This window comes from Oryctolagus cuniculus, chromosome 1 (assembly GCF_964237555.1).
Source record: "Oryctolagus cuniculus chromosome 1, mOryCun1.1, whole genome shotgun sequence".
Taxonomy (NCBI): Eukaryota; Metazoa; Chordata; class Mammalia; order Lagomorpha; family Leporidae; genus Oryctolagus; species Oryctolagus cuniculus.
The window spans coordinates 63555111-63579750 of NC_091432.1; the positions used below are offsets into that span (position 1 = coordinate 63555111).

At 49.1% G+C, this 24640-nt stretch overlaps 2 protein-coding genes across 14 annotated transcripts in view; one reads left to right on the forward strand and one right to left on the reverse strand.

The window, feature by feature from the left end:
- NUMA1 (nuclear mitotic apparatus protein 1) overlaps nucleotides 1-4885 on the reverse strand; it is an 86757-nt gene extending 81872 nt beyond the window's left edge. Inside the window, exon 1 of one of the 2 annotated variants that reach the window (XM_070074676.1) lies at nucleotides 4733-4885. The gene's annotated coding sequence lies outside the window, so the exon portion shown is untranslated. Of the gene's footprint in view, nucleotides 1-4594 lie in introns of both variants that reach the window. The other variant, XM_070074681.1, reaches the window with a different exon arrangement.
- Nucleotides 4886-5008: 123 nt separating this feature from the next.
- On the forward strand, nucleotides 5009-23993 carry LRRC51 (leucine rich repeat containing 51). Of its 12 annotated transcripts, none has more exons than XM_070074835.1 (6): nucleotides 5009-5164; nucleotides 15302-15390; nucleotides 16003-16140; nucleotides 22340-22545; nucleotides 23347-23495; nucleotides 23756-23993. In XM_070074835.1, exons 3-6 carry the CDS (start codon nucleotides 16059-16061, stop codon nucleotides 23913-23915), a joined length of 597 nt encoding a protein of 198 aa, XP_069930936.1. In that variant the 5' UTR covers nucleotides 5009-5164; nucleotides 15302-15390; nucleotides 16003-16058; the 3' UTR covers nucleotides 23916-23993. The 12 variants fall into 12 exon arrangements, with proteins under 12 accessions (XP_069930936.1, XP_069930943.1, XP_069930953.1 ...); XM_070074842.1 differs by having other exon boundaries at nucleotides 23774-23993; XM_070074852.1 differs by having other exon boundaries at nucleotides 23822-23993.
- The last annotated feature ends 647 nt before the right edge of the window (nucleotides 23994-24640 follow it).

Genomic DNA, 24640 nt, shown 5'->3' on the forward strand with positions numbered 1-24640 from the left:
TCCCAGCTGTTCTGCTTCCAATTAAGCTCCCTGATAACATACCTGGAATGGAAAGAATGGAAGATGTCCCAGGTGCTTAGGCCCTGGCCACTCACATGCAAGACCAGGATGGAGATACTAGCTCCTGGCTTTGGCCTGGTCCAGCCCTAGCCCCAGCCACTGTGGACATTTGGAGAGTGAACCAGCAGCATATGGAAGATATCTCTCTCTCTCGCTCTCGCTGTCTTGCTCTCTGCCTCTCTGTAACTCTGCCTTTCAAAAAAAAAAAAAAATTTTTAAAAGAAGTAAATTTAAAAAAAAAAATAAGAGACGTGAAGAAGAGAATAAAAAGACCCTACAGAAGTTAAATATGCCATCTGGGAGAGGCATTATCTAAAGTAAAAACTGGGAATTTATACAAAACAAATGAAAGATGAAAGGCCAGGTTGAGGAGTTACTATATGCCCACAATAGGATAAATAAGATTAAATTCACACCATTTAATGAATGTGAGGAAAATAAAAAACAAAGAGGATCTTTAAAACAACAGAGTGGGGGGCCGGTGCTGTGGCACAGTGGGTTAACGCCCTGGCCTGAAGCGCTGGCATCCCATATGGGCGCCGGTTCTAGACCCGGCTGCTCCACTTCTGATCCAGCTCTCTGCTGTGGCCTGGGAAAGCAGGAGAAGATGGCCCAAGTCCTTGGGCCCCTACACCCGCGTGAGAGACCCAGAAGAAGCTCCTGGCTCCTGGCTTCGGATCGGCACAGCTCCGGCTGTTGAAGCCAATTGGAGAGTGAACCATCAGATGGAAGAATTCTCTCTCTCTCTCTCTGCCCCTCCTGTCTCTGTGTAACTCTGACTTTCAAATAAATAAATAAATCTTTAAAAAAAACAATAAAACAACAGAGGGGTTGGTGCTGTGATACAGCAGGTTAAGTTACTGCTTGTGCCAATGGCATCCCATATCAGAGTGCCAGTTAGGACGTTAGGACCCCGGCTACTCTACTGTCCATGCAGTTCCCTGCTGATGCATATGAGAGGGCAATGGTTGATGGCCCAAATACTCAGGCCCCTCCTGCCTAAATGTACAACAAAATAGTTTCTGGCTCCTGCCTTTGGCCTGTTGTGAGCATCTGGGGAGTGAACCAGAAGAAGAAGCTCTATATTCTCTGCCTTTCAAATAGAATTAAAATAAAATTTATGATTTATAATATTTCTTCTGACCACAAGGTTTTGTTAATTATACATAGCTGTCAAAACAACCCAATGGATCTGGCTGAAAAGCCCATGAGAACATTTCAGGCATGGAAAGCCAAGACACTGGGGCAAAAAATGATCTACATGAAGGATCTCTGTGAGTGAGACCCCAGTGGAAAGAAGGGGCCATCAAAGAAGGATGTGCTTTTCTCTGAAGGGAGGAGAGGACTTCCACTTTGCTTACGGCTTTGTCTAAATACTGACGGAGTTTGTGGACTCAAAAGGCTTCCATAGCCTTGGCAGCTTATGACAAGAGCCTCGGGTAATCACTGACGTCATAAATAAGAGTGTTAATTGTTAAATCAACAACAGGAGTCACTGTGCACTTACTCCCCATGTAGGACTCTGTCCTTAATGAGTTATACTATGAGAATTAACTGTAAAACTTGTTTTCAAAAAGTACTTTATGGCCGGCACCGTGCCTCAATAGGCTAATAATCCTCCACCTGTGGCGCCGGCATCCCGGGTTCTAGTCCTGGTCGAGGTGCCGGATTCTGTCCCAGTTGCCCCTCTTCCAGGCCAGCTCTCTGCTGTGGCCAGGGAGTGCAGTGGAGGATGGCCCAAGTGCTTGGGCCCTGCACCCCATGGGAGACCAGGAAAAGCACCTGGCTCCTGCCTTTGGATCAGCGTGGTGCGCCGGCCGCAGCACACTGGCTGAGGCGGCCATTGGAGGGTGAACCAACGGCAAAGGAAGACCTTTCTCTCTGTCTCTCTCTCTCACTGTCCACTCTGCCTGTCAAAAAAAAAAAAAAAAAAAAAAAGTACTTTACACTTTGAGTGTGGGGAGGTACAAATTGTTCAAATCTTTACTTAGTACAAAGTTGGTCTTCTGTATATAGTTAATTAAAAATGAATCTTAATGAAGAATGGGATGAGATAGGAGAGGGAGGAGGAAGTGAGACAATAGTTGGGGTGGGAGGGTGGGGATGGGGGGAAAAACTGCCCTATTCCTAAAGCTGTAGCTAAGAAATTTGCATTCATTAAATAAAAGCTTTCTTAAAATTTTTTAAAAATAATAATTAAAAAAAGAAAAAAAATAACAACTCAATGAGGCAGGCGTGTGGTGCAACAGGTTAAGCCACTGCTTAGTCCACCCACATCCCATATCAGAGTGCCAGTTTCAGTACTGGTTACTTCGCTTCCAATCCAGCTTCCTGCTAATGTGACTGGGAAGGCAAAAGATAATGGATGGCCCAAGGCCTAGGAGTTCCTGCCACCCATGGAGTTTTGGGCTCTTGCTTTTGGTCTGGCTCAGCCCCAACTATTATAGGAATTTGAACCAGCAGAAAGAACATCTACCCTCCCCCATCCAAAAAAAAAAAAAAAAAGAGAGAGAGAGAAAGAAAAACACTGCTGCCTTTCAAATAAATAAACTTTAAAAAAATTAAAAATATAGCCCCTGATCAGCTTTGTTCAGTCATCTAAGGCAAGACTTCACCTCCAGTTTTTAGAACTTAAGTTCTAAAACTAACAGTTTTTAGAACTTAAGTCTTAGTTCAAGGTATTCTTCCCACTTCCATAAGTAAAAAAGAACATTCTAAGTAGACGTGTTTTAAAAAAAAAAAAAAAAGATTTATTTATTTGAAAGGCAGAGCTATAGAGAAAGAGGGAGAGGCAGAAAGAGATCTGTCATCTGCTGGTTTACTCCCTAAATGGTCACAACAATCGGGACTGGGCCGGGAGGAAGCCAAGAACCTGGAACTCCATCTGGGTCTCCCACGTGGGTGACAGGGGCCCACGCATTTAGGCCATCTTAAGCTGCTTTCCCAGGTATGGTTAGCAGAGAGCTAAATTGGAAGTGGAGGGGCCGGTGCTGTGGTGTAGCGGGTAAAGTCGCCAACTGCAGTGCCTGCAACCCATATGGGCAGATCGGTGCAGCTGCGGCCATCTGGGGACTGAACCATCAGATGGAAGACTTCTCTCTCTCTCTCTGCCTCTCCTCTCTCTGTGTAACTCTGACTTTCAAATAAATAAAGAAATCTTTAAAAAAAAAAAAATAGATTGGAAGTGGAGCAGCTGGGACACTGGCAATGCACATGCCTGCTTAACCCACTGCACCACGACACCAGCCCCACACGTTTCTTAAAAGAAGTTTCAGGTAAGGTCTTCCAGCTTTGGGGGAGTACAGCTTTGGCTTTGGACTAAGATTCAGGCATTACAATTAGTCATTTGCTTAAACTTGGACCAAGAAAAGAGTACCTCTGAAACATTTACAGAGAAGTTCGCGCTTCCTCCTCTAAGGGAGAAAATATCCCAAGGAGCAGCGAGGGAGGGCACACATACACCTCTTTTTGCTCAGAGTTGTCTGGATGGGATGCTTGTCCTAGGTCCCGTCTAGCCACGAGTGAGATGGCCACACGGTAGACAGCTCCACTTCTCTTACCATCAAAAGCTTCCACCCATCACAGAGTGACACCCTTGACATCCCAGAACTTTGGAAACCCAAGACCAGTCACCAGACACCAAAGAGGGAAGTATGGATTAAAGCAAGCAGACACTATACCCTTTTCAGGAGGCAGTACCACTTCAGGGAAGCAGATAGCTTAACACTCAAGTTCAAAAGCCACTAAATGAAGATGGAGAAGCCAGGCTCCTTGGCCCTCTCAGCTCAAGAAAATACAGCATTCCAATACATGAATGGCATGCCATGTCTCAAATCCTGCATAGCCACCAGGATACAGTAACAAAACAAAAACAAACAAAAAAACTCTGCACCTCATTAGAAAGCCAGACAAACACAACAGGGGCTCTTAGAGTACCTCAGAGGGGACCCAGAGGAGGCAGCATCATCACTCCCTCCCACAATCCTTCACACGATCACATCACTTACAAACTCTACACAGAGCTCGCACGAACACCTACGCGATTAGACCCCCGATCGTCAGAAAACAGATAATGGCAGGTGAGAGCACAGTTTACACGGACGGCAAGGAGGCTCAAAACAAAGTAACTAGTCCGAGACAAGGCGCATCCCACACGGCCCCCTCATGGATGCACGACCCTCGAAATACCACAGCGACGGCCAACCAGGCACCGCTCCGTAACCCAGGCCAAGTTCGACGTACTGTGCGCCTCACGGTCCCCATGTGTTAGCAGGTTTAAGAACTTTGAGGAGAACATTTTTTAAAACCATCCTTCTGAAAGGTTGAGCCCTATGGCAGAAGACTGGCTGGTTCTCGGGAACTGTGTGCCATGACTTCCACCATTGTTAACAATAGCCGAGGGCTCTCCATCTCAGGCCCCTGCAGGCACTTGCACCACTCACTCTCCACCGCGCGGCGCCCAGATAAGAGTCCACGGACACGCCCCCAAACAGGCCCTCCCCCGGCGTCACTCCCCTCTCCCCACAAACCTTACCCCCAATATAGTCTCCCCTCTCACACTGGGTTACGAAGGAGGCCTTCTTTCGCACCGGCCTCTCCAGCACCCCCTTTAGGCCTGGGCATCCCTGCAGGCGCCCAGGCCGCACGTCAGCCACGGGCCCGCGCCGGTTACCTGGCCGCGCGCTCCCGCTGCGCCTCGCGCTTCCCACGGATCGCGGTTTGTCGCGGGCTCGCGCCAGCGCTGTGAGTACACAATTAATTTAAACTATGGCCCCGCCCCCTCGAGTCGCCCTCCGATTGGCCCCTGTTGGCTGTTTTCTTACGCAGAGCACGCTTGAGGACCCGGGAAAAGGAAGTGTAAGGCCCGAGGAAGGAGTGTTTCTACTTCCGGGCCCAGGCCTGGACTTGAGGGCAAAGAGAACTACAAATCCCAGCACCGCCCGCGGAACTGGAGCCCCGCCCCTGGCGAGTACAGGTCCCTGTAGGCGTGCAGGCGGCTCCTGCAGCGCCTTCCCGAACGTGGTGACGAAGGTGGTTGCCATGGAGCTGCTCTACGTATCACTGAGCTTGTGGGACGCCGAGGCTGGAGGGGAAGCGACTGCTGGTGAGTCGCGCGGGAAAACAGGAAACCCTCTCTGGGGACAAGAGCTCTGTGGAGAAGGAAGGAGCACCACAGAAATACTAAACACTTCCCTCCTCGGCACTTGAGACCTGTCCCGCCAGCCCTCGCCCCTTTCACAGTTAACGCGATGCACTACCTTGGGGGTGCTGGGGAGAGGGGAGGATCAGAGGCGGAAGGGCGCTGAGATACAGACTCCTAGAGATTTGGGGGTGCTTGAGAGCCTCCGCCACTTCAGATATGGCGCTCCCAGAGACGGATGCCTCAGGTCCCAGATACCTCCTGGGGGACTGAAGCACCCTCCAATAGGGCGTTCGTGTTCCTCCGACATGGGCGCAGCGTTGAAGTAAATCCGGATCCCGGATTCTGGAGTCAGCAGGAGTCCCCCAAACACAGTCATTAAAGGTGCTGTTACCAGATTGCATCTCCCTGTATCCCCATGGTCTGCTTCCAGCTCCATTCCTTATTTACAGCTCTCATGAGGGATCTGTTGCATTTAGAAACTTACCCAGCGCTTTCACAGTGCCTCTCTTGGTACTCATGGCAGCTCTATAAATCAGTGCTATGTATACCCATTTCACAGATTGGAAAACTGAAACCCAGAAAGTAGAAGCAACTTGCCAAGGCCACCACCAAATCAGTGACAGCACTAAACCCAGTTGTAAACCCAGTAGCCATATCTCCTTAGTTGGAGCCTACACTGCTTCTCTATCTTCAGGACTTGTTCCAGGGAGTGGGTTAAACTGCCCAGAGAAAAAGGAACCTAGGGCCTACTTTGGGTTATTTATACTCCAGCCTGAATGAGTTTCAAATCCTTCCCTGAAAGTTTTAATGGGGGAAAGCAAGGACTGAAGAGGCTGGGAATCCAGCATGTTTAAACGACAAGGAAACACAGCGGCATGTCTGAAGCTGCTGTGTCTCGCTGCTCTGATCGGTCTGCTTACTCGCAGCGTTCTCCCAGGCTTGGCTTCAGCGTGCCTCCACCTCTCTCTGCATTCTCTTCTTGGGTACTCATCCACGTCTACAACTTCACTGACCACCTAGAGGCAGATAAACCGTGTGTGCCTCTCTAGCCCAGCAGTCATTTCTAGGCTGGGGGCCTGTACATCCAATTGCCTCTTTGATATCTCCTTCAGGGTGTCTCAAAGGCTATCCAAATTCAGCTTTTCTCTGTGTACTCCAACCAAGTTCCCAAGCCTGGATCTCTTCCACCTCTCTGCAAGCCAAAAACCCAAGAGTTATCCTTGGTCATCTATTATGAAGACCTGCCAGCTTTACTTCCTGGATATGTTTTATCACACATACCACCACCTCCTTTCTGCCTTCCCTTCCTGCAGTTTTGCCTGCTGTAGCCAGAGTCTTTCAAACACAAAATATTCTCCACTCTTCCTCTCCGCCTCTCTAAATATGTGCTTTGTGACTTTCTATTGCTGTTGGCACGAGGCGACATCTCGGAGTGGCTCCTGCCCACCTGTCCACCTCCAGTCTAACCGGACACCCCTCCTTCATTCTCTAGTTATGTGACCTTCAAGGTCTTCAGAATTTCCAAGTACCCTCCTGCTGAACCTGGAATGCCCATTTTTGCCCCTGGTTATCCTGTCCTTTTCCCAGTCTGCTTCGCCTTTAGATTTCTCTCCGTTGCTTCTGGGGGAAAGTCTTCTGAACAAGACTGCTCAGAGCAGGTCAGATCCCTCATGTCCCTCTCATTTATAGTATTATTCAGTTGGAATTTGTCCAAGCCGGCGCCGCGGCTCAGTAGGCAAATCCTCCGCCTTGTGGTGCCTGCACACCGGGTTCTAGTCCCAGTCGGGGTGCCGGATTCTGTCCCGGTTGCCCCTCTTCCAGGCCAGCTCTCTGCTGTGGCCAGGGAAGGCAGTGGAGGATGGCCCAAGTGCTTGGGCCATGTACCCCATGGGAGACCAGGAGAAGCACCTGACTCCTGCCTTCGGATCAGCGCAGTGCGCCAGCCGCGGCGGCCATTGGAGGGTGAACCAATGGCAAAGGAAGACCTTTCTCTCTGTCTCTCTCTCTCACTGTCCACTCTGCCTGTCAAAAAAAAAAAAAAAAGGAATTTGTCCATAAAGATTCATTTATTTATTTGAAAGGGATAGATACAGAGGGACAGAGAGAGAGAGAGATCTTCATCTGCTGGTTCACTCCCCAAATGGCCACAACAGCCAGAGCTGGGCCGATCCAAAACTAGGAGCCAGGAACCTTCCCTAGATCTCCCATGTGGGTGCAGGGGCCTAAGGAGTTGGGCCATCTTCCTCTGCTTTCCCTGGCCCATTAGGGCCTGGATCAGAAGTGAAGCAGCCGGCACTTGAACCTGCACCAATATGGGATGCTGGCTCCACAGGGGGCAGCTTTATCTGCTACACCGCAGTGAGGGCCCCCAGCTGGGATATTTTATTTCTTTGTGAAACATGCACTAGCTGACACCACTATGGGATACAACTATGAGAACAACATGGCTCCTGCCTTGGTGGAGTTTATGGTCATGTAGATAGTAGTGGGTAGATAGTTGTAGTGTTCTAAGTGCTGCTCTGGCAATAAGTATTGGGTGTTATAAGGGCCCCAAAAGAGAAGTTCCACATCCAGATTTGGAGATAAGAGTAGTCTTCTCAGAGAGTTGAATCCTGAGCTGAGTCCTGAAATAAGAATTAGCAAGGCCAGGCCAGCGCTGTGGTGCAGTAGGCTAAGCCTCTGCCTGCGGCGCTGGCATCCCATATGGGCGCAACTGGTGTCCTGGCTGCTTCTATTCTGATCCAGCTCTCTGCTTATAGCCAGGGAAAGCACTGAAAGATGGCTCAAGTGCCTGGGCCCCTGCACCCACATGGGAGACGTAGAGGAAAGTTCCTGACTCCTGGCTCCTGGCTTCAGATTGGCGCAGCCCTGGCCGTTATGGCCATTTGGGGAGTGAACCAACGGACAGAAGACCTTTCTCTCTGTCTCTCCCTCTCTCTCTCTGTAACTCTACCTCTCAAGTAAATAAATAAAAATCTTAAAAAAAAAATAGCGAGGCAAGGAGCAGGTGTTGTGGTGCAGTGGAGTAAGCTGTTGTTTGGGATGCCCCCATTCCGTATCAGCACTGGCAGTCCTGGCACTTCCACTTCCAATCCAGCTTCCTGCTAATCCTGCTAAGGCAGCAGATGATGACCCACTTATTTTGGTTCTTGCCACTCACATGGGAGACCCAGATAAAATTCATGGTTCCTGGCTTTCGCCTGGACCAGCTCTGACTATCGCATTCATTTGGGGAGTGAACCAGTGCGTGGAAGATCTCTCTGTCATTCTTTCAAATAAATAAATCTTAAAAAAAAAAAAAATTAGCAAGGAAACAGGAAGAAACTACATTCCAAACAGAGACAGCTGGAAGGAGAAACTGTTCCAAACAGAGGCCCAGAGGGCTGGTTTAGGGACCTTAAATGTGAGTAGTTATATTTGCATGGTAGAATTTTTTTTTAAAGATTTTATTTATTTGAAAGTGACAGGGCCGGTGCCGCGGCTCACTAGGCTAATCCTCCGCCTTGTGGCGCCGGCACACCGGGTTCTAGTCCCGGTCGGGGCGCCGCATTCTGTCCCTGTTGCCATTGTCCGCGACGGCCATTGGAGGGAGAACCAACGGCAAAGGAAGACCTTTCTCTCTGTCTCTCACTGTCCACTCTGCCTGTCAAAAAATTAAAAAAAAAAAAAGAAGTGACACAGAGAAAGGAAAAGACAGAAAAAGAGATCTTCCCATACATTAGTTCATTCCTCAAATGCCCAGCATGGCCCAGGCCAAAGCCTGGAGCCAGACACTCCACCTGGGTCTCCCACGTGGCAGGGCAGGGGCCCAAGTACTGGGCCATCACCTTCTGTTGTACCAGGTACATTAGCAGAGAGCTGCATCAGGGAAGCAGAGTTGCCAGGACTTGAGCTGGTGCTCCAATAGGACACCAGGGTCCCAGGCAGTGGCTTAACCCACTGTGCCACAGGCTGCAGAATTTGAGGTGAGGATAAGAAAAGGAGCAGAGACATGGACAGGAACCAAGTTGACTCTTGGGTCTTCCTTTGGCATGTTGGCAGTGTATCCTCCCAGAATATATTAGCTTTGTGGCAGATTTCTCTAGGTATTCTTTGATTTTTTTTCTTCTACTTGTGACCCATAAACAGACACTGTCTCAGGGTGGGCACTGTAGGAAGCAGGTTGAGCTGCTGCTCATGATGCCGGCATCTCCTATGGGAGTATGGGAGCACCAGCGCAAGTCCCAGCAGCTCTGCTTCTGATCCAGCTTCCTCCTAGTAATCTGGGAGGCAGCAGATAATGAATGGTTCAAGCGCCTGGCCCCTCCACCCACATGGGAGACTCAGATGGAGTTTCTGGCTCCTGGCTTTCACCTGCCTAGCCCTGGCTGTTGCAGGCATTTGGGGAGTGAACCAGCAGATAGAAATGGCCTCTCCTGCTCTTGCTGTTGCTCTCTGTTGCTTTGCGTTTCAGGTAGATGAAAACAAATAAACCTGAAAAAAAGAAACTCTAGGCCAGGCTGTTTTATCTCTTATCAGATATCCTCATATAATTATTCCTTTTTTTTTTTTTTTTTTTTTTTTTTTTTTGACAGGCAGAGTGGACAGTGAGAGAGACAGACAGAGAGAAAGGTCTTCCTTTGCCGTTGGTTCACCCTCCAATGGCCGCCGCGGCCGGCGCACCGCGCTGATCCGATGGCAGGAGCCAGGAGCCAGGTGCTTTTCCTGGTCTCCCATGGGGTGCAAGGCCCAAGCACCTGGGCCATCCTCCACTGCACTCCCTGGCCACAGCAGAGGGCTGGCCTGGAAGAGGGGCAACCGGGACAGAATCCGGCGCCCCGACTGGGACTAGAACCTGGTGTGCTGGCACCGCTAGGCGGAGGATTAGCCTAGTGAGCCGCGGCGCCGGCCCATATAATTATTCCTTAAAGCCACCTTGTTGTCTGCGTGAGAGGACAGAAATAGGCTGGCAACAAATTAAATCCCAATTGTAGTGATTTCCAAAAACTCAAGACAAATTTCTGTCAGTTTGAGAATGATTAAATTAAGTGAATTCATGTAGACTGTGATACATACCATGGAACATTCTTCCACTATTAAAAAGGGTGAGAACCTACAACAACTTGAAAAGCGTTGTAAAGGAATAAAATTTTAAAATATAATCATTTAATATATACATTCTAAGAAGTTTTATTCCCAAATTGTTAACAGAGATTCAGATTTCAGTTTCTACTTGATGTACTTCTTTATGCTGTTTGACGTTATTCAACTGTCATGCCAACTTTTACTATTAAAAGGGAAAAGGGAGTGATCATTTTCCCTTGTGGTTACACACTGGTTAAGACACCTGCACCCCACATGGGCGTGCCTAGGTGCCCCAGCTCTGCTCACAACTCTGGTTTCCTGCTGATAGAGACCCATGCAGGCAGCAGGTGATAGCTCAAGTTGTTGGGTCTCTGCCACATACGTGGAAAATCTGGATTGAGTTCCCAGCTCCTGGCATTGGCTTGGCCCAACTGTGGCTAGTGTGGGCATTTGGGAAGTGAGCCAGCAGATGGGAGCTCTCTATCTTTCTCTCAAAACAAACAAACAAACAAAAAACACATTTTCATGAAAAATTCCAATTCCAAAACAAGGCAAATATGTCCCTGACCACCCTGCCATTCATCAAGTCTGTGCATCTGGCCAGATGAAGGTACTGGGATCTGACTATCTCCTGATCAGGAGCCAGAGTAACAGCTGGGAAAGACTGGCTCTGCAAACACAGCTTAGGAGTAAGCAACGCAGCGTCGAGCTTTGAACATTCTCCCCAGGAGTCAGGCCTTCTAGGTGACACCATTTATTCCTTCATGTCTTCTCATCTTCCCATTTAACATTTGTCCATCAAGCCCTAGTAAAGGCCCACTCTTTGCCAGACCAATGTCACATGATGGTGAGAACAGAGAGTCTGACTTCTTATCAACCTCTTAAACTTGCAGAGAAGAAATAGAAAGTAGGCTGTAAAGAAGTTAGTTCAGAAGGGACAACTTCTTCCACTCACTGAGCACCTGCTACGGGGCACACAATAGCTCTCAAGGTAATGTTTGTCTCCACTGCATAGATGAGGAAATAGGCTGTGATAAAATGTTGTTCCAAGTGCAGTGCAGGCATCCCATCAGTTAGCTGTCAAACAAGCTATCCCAAAACTTGGTGGCTTAAAACAAACTATCCCAAAACACAGAGGCTTAAGACAGTAAGCATTTATTACTGCTTCTAAGCCTCAGTGTCAGCTAGATAGTGGTTTCGGTCTTAACTGGGCTCACTCCTGTATCTGCAGTCATCTATGGACTGGGTGGGCTCTCCTTTCTGGTGTTGACCAGGGGTGGGCTAGCTATAGGCTAGCCTCCGATGGCCTGAGCTGGGATCACTGGCTCTTTTACATCGCTTACCAGCACATCTCTTGCATCCCTCCTGCAGGCCAGCCATGTTCTTTGCACTGGCAAAGAAGAGGGCAGGGGCTGGTGTTGTGGCTCAGTGGGTTAAGCTGCTGCCTGCCACACCAGTATCCCAGAGCGTCAGTTCAAGTCCTGACTGCTCCACTTCTGATCCAGCTCCTTGCCAATGCAAGGGAGACTCCGATGAAGTTCCTGACTCCTGGCTCTGAGCTGGCCCAGCCCTGGATGTTGTGACCATTTTTGGGGAGTCAACCAGTAAATGGAAGATCTCTCTCTGCCTCTCCCTCTGTCACTCTGCCTTTCAAACAAATAAATAAATCTTAAAAAGATAGCGAGAGAGAGAGAGAGAGAGACAGGGCAAGCCCCACGTGGCTTGCAGGGGCTCAAGTACTTGGGCCATCTTCTGCTGCTTTCCCAGGCACAATGGCAAGGAGCAGGGGATCAGCAGTAGAGCAGCTGGGACTCGAACCAGCACTCATTTGAGATGCCAGCTTTGCTGGTGGCAGCTTAACCTGCTGTGCCACAACAGAAGCCTCAGTGAGACCCCCTTCTTTTAAAGATCTATTTTATTTATTTGGAAGGCAGAGTTGTAGAGAGGGATAGAGATAGATCTTCGATTCACTGGTTCAGTTCCCAAGTGGCTTCAACAGCTGGGGCTGTGCCAGCCCAAAGCCAGGAGCCAAGAACTTCATCCAGGTCTCCCACATGGGTGCAGGAGCCCAAGGATTCAAGCCACCCTTTTCTGCCTTCCCAGATTCACAAGCAGGAAGCTTCATTAGAAGTGGAACAGGGGGCCAGCACTGTGGCATAGCGGGTAAAGCTGCCACCTGCAGTGCCAGCATCCATATGAGCGCCAGTTTGAGTCCCGGCGGCTCCACTTCTGAACCAGCTCTCTGCTATGGCCTGGGAAAGCAGTAGAAGATGGCCCAAGTGCTTGGGCCCCTGCACCCACATGGGAGATCCAGAGGAAGCTCCTGGTTCCTGGCTTCGAATCAGCACAGCTCCAGCCGTTGTGGCCAATTGGGGAGTGAACTAGTGGATGAAGACCTCTCTCTCTCTCTCTCTCTCTCTCTCTCTCTCTCTCTCTCTCTCTGCCTCTCCTTCTCTCTATGTGTAACTCTTTCAAATAAATAAATAAATCTAGAAGAAGAAGGAGGAGGAGGAGGAGAAGGGGGAGGGGGAGGGGGAGAAGGAGAAGGAGAAGGAGAAGGAGAAGGAGAAGGAGAACAGCCAGGACACAAACTGGTACCCATATGGGATGCCAGTGTCACTTAAAACTTGTTTGCTTCCTGTTTATCACATCTTACTGACCAAGTCACATGGCTGAGCCCAGCACCATAAATGGATGGAACTACAAAGTTATGGGATAAAAAAAATAAGAAGGGATACAGAGGAGACCATATGTAGGGATCATCCAAGCAACCAACCTAATGTGGGACACATTAGTCAATTTTATCTGGAAAAGAAAAGCTTTCCATAGGTGTTTGACTCAGCAGTTAAGACGTCCACATCCCATATCAGAGTGCTGGGTTCAAGTTCCGATTTTGTTTCTGATCCAACTTCCTTTTATGCACACCCTGAGAGGAAGCAGGTGATGGCTCAAGTCCATGGATCCCACTACCCATGTGGAAGACATGGATGGAGTTTCCAGTTCCAAGCTTTGGTTTGGCCCAGACCAGTGGTGCACTGGAGAATGAACCAGTGGATGGAAGATTGTGTGTGTGTGTGTGTCTTTCAAGTAAAAATAAAATTTTTAAACAGACTGTATAGAAGAGGGTATACTAGAGCTGGGTGTGGAAGCATGAATGGGTATTCACTAAGTGGGCAGCTGTTGCTTGGAACTGGATGCAGGCTGGTTTGCCACAATCAATAGAAACCCAGCAGGTCTTTCTGTGCTCATGACAGGGTTCTATTATGTGTTATCTTGGCTTCATTCCTTCTGGTCAGGCACAAGGCAGTAGGCACTCAACAAATGTTTACAGAATGGAATTGAGTATCTTATTGTGAATGAGGTGTGGACCGAAACAGCTGAGCCTGGGAGCCAATTGTTAGAAAGAGCAGCTTAACATCAGTTTTCCCTAAACAGAAATCCTTGTTTTTGGCATTTTCTCATTCATTCATCCAAACATTTCCTGAGAGCCATTTGTAAACCAGGTTCTGTGTTAAGATGAAGAATATGACACAATACCAGCTCACAGCCTGGGCTACTGTTTAAATGAAGAAAGCTAGTAATCCTTCCCAGTCAACAAACTTATCCAGCTCTTGGAGCTCTGTTTTTAATACTCATTCAGAAAGTGCACCAGGAGCCAGGACTACACAGTCGGAAGTCCTTAGGGACTGTACTTGTACTTGACTGATGGACAAGATTAACCTTAAGTGTTTTAAGCTAAAATCCATGTTCAGTGGTGTAGAACTACAGGGTCCAACACAGGCCTGACTTTGAGAAAAGTATTCAGTCTTAATGCAAAGGCAACAAGTGTACTGTAGGTGAAATGAGATGGGCCTCTGTGTAAACTGGACTTCTCCATTTCTACAAAAGAATAATGTGTTCTTTGTTGTCTGCTTGTAGACTTAATATCTAAAAGATTCAAGTCTACTTAATAAATAACCCATGCCCCCAGGGTCTGTCCAACACTGACAAGGAATTCAGCTGTGACATGACTCCAGCTGGCACCTCCCCAGAGCTCAGCTGAGACTGCTGGTTTTTGAGAGCAAGACATTTGCTTTCCCTGCCTCTACACCTGTTAAACTCTATCCTTGCATATGTTAAGTCATCAAAAAAGGAACTTATTTGAACTGTATTTGAATTACAAGCTATTAGGCCCTTGGTTTTTAACAGGAACTCCATTTTTAGAATATTTCCCAATTTCATTATCTCTGTATGTCAAGCAATTTCTGCTTTGAATCCAGTGATGAGAACTACATATGCCAAGATTTCCCTTTTTGATTTGGCTGCCAGGAACTTCAGAGGTAAATATAGGCTTGGATTCCTACAGCCCCTCGTATACCTGTCTCTTCTCTTAGCTTCTGATCTTCCACTTTCATTTCTAATTTTCTACGCCTGCACTGTCCAGTATAGTATCCAATTGTTATAGGACTACTGAGCACTTGATAGGCAGCTAGTCCCATCTGGGATGTGCCTTAAGTGTAAAATATTTCAATATTTAATATGTTTACATGTTGAATATTTTGGTATATTTGGTTAAAGAAAACATTAACCTGTTTCTTTTTATATATCTTTTTAAATTTTACATGTCAACAAGTTATATAGGTGTGGCTTGCATTGTGATTTGCATTGTATTTCTGTTGGATGCAGTTTGACAAATTGTCCTGATTTATGAGTGTGTTATTATTGTAAATCTCAAATTCCTTTGGAAAGCAGGTAAAGTAATGCAAAGGAGGGGACAGCAGCGGGGTGAGAGAGGGGAGGCTGACAGGGAAACGTCCTTGTCCTTGTCAGCTTATCTGTCTTGTTTGCATGATTCCCATCCCCCAAGAAACCCTTGGTGAAAGTGTGTTTTTAGCTGCCTTCATCCCAGGTGAGTAGTAGTCTCTTGATTCTCCCCATTCTCCAAGAAAACCTGTTCTGCCTTGCTTTACTTTAGCTAACAACTTGGAAGGGATCTGATAAGAAAATTCACACCACATTACAAATGACTGATAACTCTGTGTTCACCCCTCTCAGGGGGGTATTTCCATTTTAACAGGGAACACACAATCCCTGAACCCAAAGGAATGAATCTCTAATGGTGGAGTTTCAGGCATCAGTGACAGGTGAGTGAGAGGGAGACTGATTGCAGGTGAATGTGTTTTATGTGGCTACATTCAAAATGTAGCTGAAAGTAGGGTCTTTGGCTGGAAAGATAATGGGACTGACAAACAAGCCAAGCAGAGAAAGTTAGCAAGTATCCAGCCAGGTCGGACTGCAAAAGGCTCACAGACACCAGCCAGATCCAGCGCAGGGGTTTGTTAAGCAATAAAATGGCCCACTTGATGTCACTAGAGGGTAGATACCTAGAGAGTCTCCATGGCAACTACTGTGGAGTAGCAGGAAGGGTCTGAGTAGAATCAGAGACTATGACTGCAGTCAGCAACCGACTCATTGGCTTAACTCAGGGCAAGTTTTTAAACCCCTTGGGTCTCAGTTTCTTCATCTGGAAAACAGAAATGGGTGTTATAACTATCACACGAGTCCTAAGAGATGTGAAGGTGCTCCGAGAAGTAGGAAGTCCCCACAAATCCAAGGGAGAGTGGATAATATCATAAACTGGAATGCAGGGAGGCAGGCCTAGAGCAGTGGAGGGGAGAAAGCAAGGGGAGAGGGCCATGGGGGAACGGGGCGGTGATGCCTCGTACCCGGAACGCGGTGCTTCTCTGACCTCCCAGGCTGAACCTCCGACTCCCAGGGCCATGCTTGCACCTGACCAATGATGGCCTGAACTATGAGCAAACGGGACTCCATGGACACGGCGGTGCAGGAGCCCCCTCTTGACTTCTCCTTCAGAAGCATCCACGTCATCCAAGGTCAGCCCGGGGCCCAGCACCCCACTCCCCACTTCCAAGGAGAACCAGGTTTCCCACGCGCTTGTGGACTTGTGATTGTTGTTTTCTTTGGGAGGTGGTGGTGGTTTATTGTTTACTATTTGCTTTTTGTTTTAAGAGCAGCAAATATGAAAGAAATTTTCAGATTTCAGAATGAGGGGCCTCTCAGGGCAGTTAATTGCCTTCAAAAGGAAGCCTGGCGACAGTTGGAAAGTCGAGTAGAAGAACACGGGGAAGCCAGGGTACCTGCCAGGAGTCATTTTCTCCTGTTCTGACCTGAAGAGAGGAGAGAATGGTGAGAAGGACGCCCAGGCTGCTGTGGACCCAGAAGGGGCAGGACTCTGTCTCCTCTGCCTGGCGCTACGAGCCTGTTCTGATCACTGGCAGACAGGCAGGTTGATAATACTGAACACTGTCATATATTCATTCTGGCCATACCTAAGTTTATTTCCTCATTGCCCACTTACTGCCGGTTCCAACACTGCCCACACTCATTTCAGTTCCACCAGCCAGTATCTCCTCAGTGGGCAGCTGGCACCTTGCACTAAGGGGCACGGGGATGGGGGAGACCCTCAGCAACCTCATATTCTCAGTCATTGGTTCTTCCCAGGTTCTGCCCTCCCTGGCTTTCTTTTCTTTTTTTAAATTTATTTATTTACTCAAGAGGCAAAGTTAGAGAGAGGGAGAGGGAGAGACAGAGAGAGGTCATATTCTATCTGCTGGTTCACTCCCCCAAATGGCCACAACATCAGGAGCTGCAGGGACTCAAGGACTTGGACCGTCCTCCACTGCTTTCCCAGGCCATAAACAGAGAGCTGAATTGGAAGAACAGCAGCTAGAATACAAACCGAAGCCCATATGCAATGTCAGCACCACAGGCAGAGGTTTAACCAACTTTGCCACAGCCTCAGTGTTTTTTATTTTTATTTTAATATTTAGTAACTTATTCTAAAAGTCAGAGTTACAGAGAGAGAGAGAGCTCTTCCATCTGCTGCTTTCCTCCTCAGATAGCCACAATGGCCAGCACGGGGCCAAGCTGCAGCCAGGAAGCCGGGAAGCCAGGAGCTTCATCTGGATCCCCAAACACTTAGGCCATCTTCCACTGCTTGTCCCAGGCCAAGAGCAGGGAGCTGGATCAGAAGTGGGGCAGCTGAGACAGGAACCATATGGGATACCACAGGTGGTGGCTTTTACCAGCTATGCCACAACACAGGCCCCAGTAGCCACCTTTAAGCTCAGGAAGCAGGTGAACAGTACTAGCTGTGGCTTGGGTTTAGGGCAGTATTTGCTTTTGCATTGGCCACAATGGATAGCTCAGGGGTTGTTTTCTTAGGAGCACATGCCCACCTACTATGATCTTTATGTGCGCTGCATCTCTTTCTTTTTAAAAGATTTATTTACTTGAAAAGCAGAGTTATAAAAAGAGAGGGGGAGAGATAGAGAGCTCTTCTGTCTGTTGGTTCACTCCCCAAATGGCTGCAATGGCCATGGCTGGCCCAGGCAGAAGGCGGTCCAGGCCAAAGTCAGGAACTTGGCACTCCATCTGGATTTCCCATATAGGTGACAGGGGCCCAAGCATTTGAGCCATCGTCCCCGCCTTCCCAGGCACGTTGGCAGAGAGCTGGATTGGAAGTGAAACCGCTGGGGCTTGAACTGGCTTCCATATAGGATGCTGCACTGCAGGCAGCAGCTTAACCGGCTGCATCACAATGCCGGCCCCACTGCAGCTCTCACTGATGCAGTCCACATGAGGGCGTTAGCTGCAGTAACAGCTATGAACAAAACAGCTGAAGACAGGGGCAGGAGGAAGTGTTTCAGCTTCTGTCTGTCATAGGAATTCCCAACTCTGAAAGAAGAGATGCAGTTCTACCTACAAAGGAGTCCTCAGAATGAGGAGGGAGTCAGCATTGTGGCGTAGCGGGGAAAGCAGCCACCTGTTACACTGGTATTCCATATGGGCTCCACTTCCAATCCAGCTCCCTACTAATGCGCCTGGGAAAGCAGTGGAAGGTCCCCCAAGTGTTTAGGCCCTTGGACCCACATGGGAGAGACAGATGAAGCTCCTGGCTTCAACCTGGCTCAGCCCTAGCTGTAGCAGCTATCTGGGGAGTGAATCAGCAGATGGAAGATCTCTCTTTCTGTAATTCTTTCAAATAAATTTAAAAAAAAAAAAAAAAGAGCTGACTGTTGGTATCTAGAATAGTATAAAATGTAATCCATATGGATGCTGTCCTTCAGTCAGTAGTTCAATATTTCCTAGGCACCTACTATTAAGCATTTATATACATATGCTATGACTATGTGTGTTTATACATATATGCCAGGTATTGTGTTCCTTGACAAGTTGGTGCTTGGTGGGGTTAGGTGCACAACAAAGTCCCAAAAGGCCAGAGTGCCTTTAGATTCCCCAGAGCTTCTGAAACTCAAGGGTACTTCACAAGTTCATGGAAAATGTAATTAAAATGTTTATTTTGGTGTAAAAAGTTTTGAAATACATAATTTTTCTTTTTAGAAGATTTATTTGTTTGAAAGGGGGCAGGGGAGAGGGCAGAGAGCGAGCGAGCGAGCGAGCGAGCAAGGGAGGGGAGGGGGATAGGCTTCCATCCACTGGTTCACTTTCCAAATGCCCACAATAGAGAGGCCTGGGCCAGGCTGAAGTCAGGAGCCTGGAACTTAATCTGGGTCTTCCAGATGGGTGGCAGGAATTTAAGTACTTGGTCCATTATTTGGTGCCTCCCAGGTGCATTAGCAGGAAGCTGGATGAGAAGCACAGAACAGTTGGAACTTGAACCAGGCACTCTGATATGGGATGCAGGCATTCCAAGGAGCAGCTTAACATACTGTGCCCATGCCCATGTATAGTGTACTCAAAATGATTTTTCATGAATGTTTTGAAGACCTCTTGTATGCGTGGATTTTAAATATGTTAACTTATTTGAAAAGCAGAGACAGAAGACAGATCTCCTATCTGCTGGTTCACTCCCCAAATATCCACAATAGCCAGAGCTGGGCTAGGCCAAAGCCAGGAGCTGGAAACTCAATCTGGGTCTTCCATGTCAGGGGCAGGGACCCAAGCACTTGACCTATTTCAAAGTATGCATTAGCAGACTGGAATCAGGAGCAGGGCAAGACTCAAAACCAGGCACTCCTATGTGGAATGCAGGTATCCAAGCTGCTGCATCAAATGCTGGCAGCTTCAACAATTCTTTGCATCAAAATAAACATTTTTTAATTCTATGTTATAAGGCCGGCACCGCGGCTCACTAGGCTAATCCTCCGCCTTGTGGCGCCGGCACAGCAGGTTCTAGTCCCAGTCGGGGCGCCGCATTCTGTCCCAGTTGCCCCTCTTCCAGGCCAACCCTCTGCTGTGGCCAGGGAGTGCAGTGGAGGATGGCCCAAGTGCTTGGGCCCTGCACCCCATGGGAGACCAGGATAAGTACCTGGCTCCTGCCATCGGATCAGCGTGGTGTGCCGGCCACGGCGGCCACTGGAGGGTGAACCAACGGCAAAGAAAGACCTTTCTCTGTCTCTCTCTCACTGTCCACTCTGTTAAAAAAAAAAAAATTCTGTTATAAAAACTTCTTGAAGTATCCCTGTATTTATAAAGGATAGGGTTCTAGCACACTATTTGGTAATTAATCAGTGAAATTGCAGTGACTTTAGAAGGCATCTAATCTACACTTCCAGAGAAGGCAGAAGCACTGGCCAATCCCATGTGTAATCTAATAGTACTGTAACTTCTGTTCACAACCCTTCATTGTTAGAATGTTCCCTCTCCCACACACCTCCAACCTTTTTCAGTATGGGACTGTGGGATGCCATAAAAAGTGCTTCCCATCAAACTCACTCCTACCTTCCGAGAACAATGGCAGCCCTTCAGAGACAGGAAGGCAGGATTATGGTTTCCCCAGGTCTTCCTGGAGTTAAATGTCTCCCAGTGCTTTCTGAGTACTGGTATTCATGGTCTGGTTCCAGACGTCCCTTGGCCCACTCTGAACAAACTTTAACAGATCTTCAGGCAATGTAGCACCTTGGCGTAACCTGAGAGCAGTAACCTGTAGCAGTCTGGATACTGCCCTCCCCTTGAGCTCCAGGTAGCCTCAGGTTTTAAGTAATCCCCTCCCGCCAATGGCTCCCTCTGAGCTTGGGATCTGCCCAGGCCTGGTGGCAATCTCCAAGCTTCTGCCTTATGAGATGGGTGCCAGCTCATGTTGGGGCCTTCATTTTTATTCAACTATGTCATCTCATTTCAGCGTTTTCAAAGATGTTGGGGGAGAGGCAGGATTGTTTATTCATGAGCTTGGGTACTCTGCTCCAGTACTCTTCTGGCACCTTTGGCCAGAAAATGTGGGTCCCGCTCACTCTAGACTAAGGCAGAGCGCCACCTTGTGGATACAGTCTGAGCTGCAGCTGAGAGAAAGTTAATGCACTGTGGGGTTGGAAGAGAGACAGTGCCCACTGGGAGGGCTCAAGAATGAAGGCTAGCTCTGCTAGCTTCCACACACACTAATACTTCCGTCCCCAGAGTCCGCTTCAGGCTAATAAACAGAGGTTAGGGCAATGGGAAAAAGTCACCTCAGCCAAATGCAGTGTCTGGTTCTGGCTCCTCCCACTGACTGTGGGCTTGGGCAATGTCTATCTCTTTTTAAAAAGATGGGGGGTATCGCACACTGACGGATTCTACCCCACTCCCTATTCTCTCTGCTCCACAGCCAGGCTTTCCAAGGGGGTTGGTCGACACTACCTGCATTTCCTTACCTCCCATGCACTCTTGAACTCGCCCCCTTCAAGTCTTACCATTCCATTCAAACAGCCAGTTACTAGGACCTTCGGAGTTGCCAAAATTACTTTCAGTCCTCGCATAAGCTACCTGGACATAAAACTCTTCTTTCCCCCTACTCCCCGTCCTTCCCTGTTTATTCATTAACTTCTTCAGTGGACTCACCTCCCCCATGAGCCTCCTCTCCCCTCCCTCTCCCCTTGGGAAGTCCCAGCTGCTCCCTAACTTGTACACTCCACAGTGATTCTCAGTTTCATCTCCAACTGCAGACTTGGCTTCTGCAGGAACTGCAAACCAAGGCCAAGCCGGAACTCATTACCTTCCCAGCCTCATTTCTCTTTTTTTATTCCTTATCATGCAACAGCACTGGCATCCACCCTGTCATCCAAACAAAAAACTGGGCTCCACCCTTGGGTATCCTACTTTTCCATCCAGCCAACCAACCGTAGCCATCATATGCCCGTCATCCCTTCTTTGGATGACTGAAGTAACCAGATTGGTCTCTGGTCACCCCTCACACCGAGGCCGCGGCAGTCTTCCTAAACTGAGAAACTTGCATCACCTCCTTTGCTTTAAATACTCCAGTGGCTTCCCAGCACCTGCAGGATAAAGCCCAGCACTCAAGACTGCCGTCTGGCTCACGTCTCCCTTTTCCTCCCTGTCCCCCATCCCTTCTCCTCTTGTCTGGCCAACATCGCCTGATCCACCAAGACCCAACAAAGGCTTCTAACCTGCCCTGGGAAACTTGCCCAACCTCCCAGCCCGGGTTAGGAGGCCTCTCCCATGTTGCTAGACTATTACTCAGTACTTAGCGCACTGTTGCCAGTGTGTTTCCTTCCTGCCCAAGAGCTCCTCCAAAGCACAAATGTGTGCTTCATTTGTCCCTTCAGGCAAACAGAGATTGGCACAGACTGTCTCCCATTTTAGACACCACTGTAAACCCAGTGTCTGACACACTGTAGGTGCTCGACATTCATGGGGAAGAGGGAGGACGTCCCGAGTGTTCCACTGAAGTGAATTCTGCAGGCTCTTCAGGTGGTTAATTCTGGATTTTGTGTTACTGTCTTGGCTGAAGTTCAACAACTCTGGTTTTCAATTTCCTCATCTATAAAATGGGAGTGGTTTGAACTCACCCTCAGTCCCTCACAGGTGTAGTATACAGAGAACTCAATTACAATCGAGAAAACCGTGTGACCTGGGAAGCCGAGTGTTGGGAGCAGGAAGCCTTTGCAAAGTGGTTAGTCCAAGTTCTCTGATGCCGTAGACCTGGGCCAGGGCCACGCTCAAACACGTGGCTTCTGCTGCAGCTTGGATTGCTCACCTTCACAGCTCTGTCCTTTCCCACCCTTCAGAGCCAGAGAGGCAAAGATGCTAAGCCTAAGCCTCTCTTGGTCCACACAGATATGATAAATGAGGAACCAAGGACAGGGCTGCGGCCACTGAAGCGCTCCAAGTCGGGGAAGTCAGTGACCCAGTCTCTGTGGCTCAACAACAACGTCCTCAACGACCTGAGAGACTTCAGCCAGGTGGTTTCCCAGCTGCTGGAGTACCCCGAGAACCTGGCCTGGATCGACCTGTCCTTCAATGACCTGACTTCCATCGACCCTGTGAGTTCCTGGCCCTAGAGCTGAGTCAGTGGGTGGGGGTGGGGGCGAGCCACTCTGTGCAGCCCCCAGCTTCTCTACCCCCTGTGTCATCAAGGTAGTAATGAGACAGCATGGTGTAGTGCAAAGCGCATGGCTGTTCAAATCCTGGGTTTGTTTCTTGTGGCTGTGGGAAAGCTGCCGACCTTCTCAAAGCCTCAACCCTCTTGGAAAAACAGGGACACCGTGCTAGCACCACACAGGTTTTGTGAGAGAACAAATGAACCCAGGTGGCACATGGAAGGCTGAAGTCAAATTATAGCTGTCATTACCGGGTAGCTCTGTCTTGTGCCAAGTTCTGCTATGGAGGAGGTAGGGCATTTACTTTCCATGAACTCAGATTCAAGTTTTAGGAAATAAACAAAATCTGGCCACTGCTTGTCCGAGATCTGTTAGAGGGGAAAGGAGCTGGAGCACGACCCATACACTGTTTCCCCATTGTAGACATGGCCGCCTAACCAGTGCTGAGAGCTTCTCCTGTGTGCCTCGCAGGGCATTCCACACTCCTGTCCCTGCTGAGACAGGACCACCAAAGCTACAAAGGTAGTCAGTGAAGGGGCCGCGAAGGCTAAGGGACAGGCAGGAGGGCCCACTCACTGGCAAGTCCTGGCAGTGCTGGATCCCTTGGGAGATGAAAGAACGTAGGTTACACCATCAACCCCCTGTGGAGGACTGAAGCGGCCAGGTTGTTCCCTCATGCCTCCTCGCCAGCACGCACCCACCCAAGGTGCTGTCCAGCCTGGCTTTGGTCTCCTTCCCCAACAGGTCCTAACGACTTTCTTCAACCTGAGCGTCCTCTACCTTCATGGCAACAGCATCCAGCGCCTGGGGGAGGTGAACAAGCTGGCGGTCCTTCCTCGACTCCGGAGCCTGACACTCCATGGGAACCCCATAGAGGAGGAGAAGGGGTACAGGTAAGTGCCCTGCCCCAGAGCCCGGGCTCGCCTGAGGGGCAGGGACAGGGACAGGGACAGGAGACAAGACAGCCAGGACCATTCTCGCACTGTGCTTGCTCCTGGGAAGGGAGCAGCAGACCTGTAAGCATTTCCTGTTGTCAGTCAGGGTCCACACACACTTCCCCAAACTGGATCTAAGTCCCTCCATCCCCTGCCGTGAGGGAGAAAGCAGCAGGTGGGGCGGGGCAGGGAGCTTCTGATGGGGGGCCGGCCCCCAGCCCGGGTCTCCTCACCAGGCAGTATGTGCTGTGTATGCTGCCCCGTATCACCACATTCGACTTCAGTGGGGTCACCAAAGCAGACCGCACCACAGCTGAAGTCTGGAAGCGCATGAACATCAAGCCCAGGAAGCCCCGGCTCAAGCAGAACGCACTCTGAGGCCCCGGACCGCAGCAGTCCTGAAGGCCCGAGGACGGTCAGCTTGGTGTGACAATAAATGCTTTGAGCTGTTCAGCAGACGCGAAGTCACTTGTGCCTCATGGGATGCCCTCCAACTCGGGTGACTTCCAGGAGTGCTGGGCATTCCACAGTGTCAGGCCAGCAGCGAGGACAGGAGACTGGGCTTCCCACAAGGCCTTAGGAAGGGTCCCTCTGTACCCTTCAGCTTAGTTATCCTGGGGTTGGCATCGATCACTGAATCCCCAAACTCTTCGCAGAGCGCCAGGTCAGAGGAGACACCCAAGAGGCCCCGTGGCAGGTGTGGCAGGTCCAGAAGACAGGTGGTGATCTCAGAACCTCCCCACTTCAATCACAATGCTCTACTTCCAGCAGCCTTAGCTTTTATATGGTAGGCTTCTGCTAAGATCTCATTTGATTCAAAGAATCTCTGCTTAAAAACATTTCCTGCTGGCTCCAGATCAGGGGTTCCCAGGACAGCTTGGTTTACCCCCAACCCTGTGGCTATCGGTGACCCCACTGAGCCTGAGGCAGGACCCTCAACAGTCAACAGCTGCTTCAGATTCAAGCCTGTGCAGCATTGACTGTGTTTAAGATCAGTCGAATCCAATCTGAGGTTAGCCCAGGCCAAGGTTCAGCTAAGACTTGGGGCCCCCCACCCCACTGCTCACAGACTTGGGTAGCCAGAAGTAGTAGGGTGATGGGTG

Coding starts and splice junctions, on each gene's coding strand:
- LRRC51 (XM_070074835.1), top strand. CDS start 16,059: ATGAGCAAACGGGACTCCATGGACACGGCGGTGCAGGAGCCCCCTCTT. Junction 16,141..22,339: donor AAGCATCCACGTCATCCAAG/GTCAGCCCGGGG, acceptor TGGTCCACACAG/ATATGATAAATGAGGAACCA. Junction 22,546..23,346: donor ACCTGACTTCCATCGACCCT/GTGAGTTCCTGG, acceptor CTTCCCCAACAG/GTCCTAACGACTTTCTTCAA.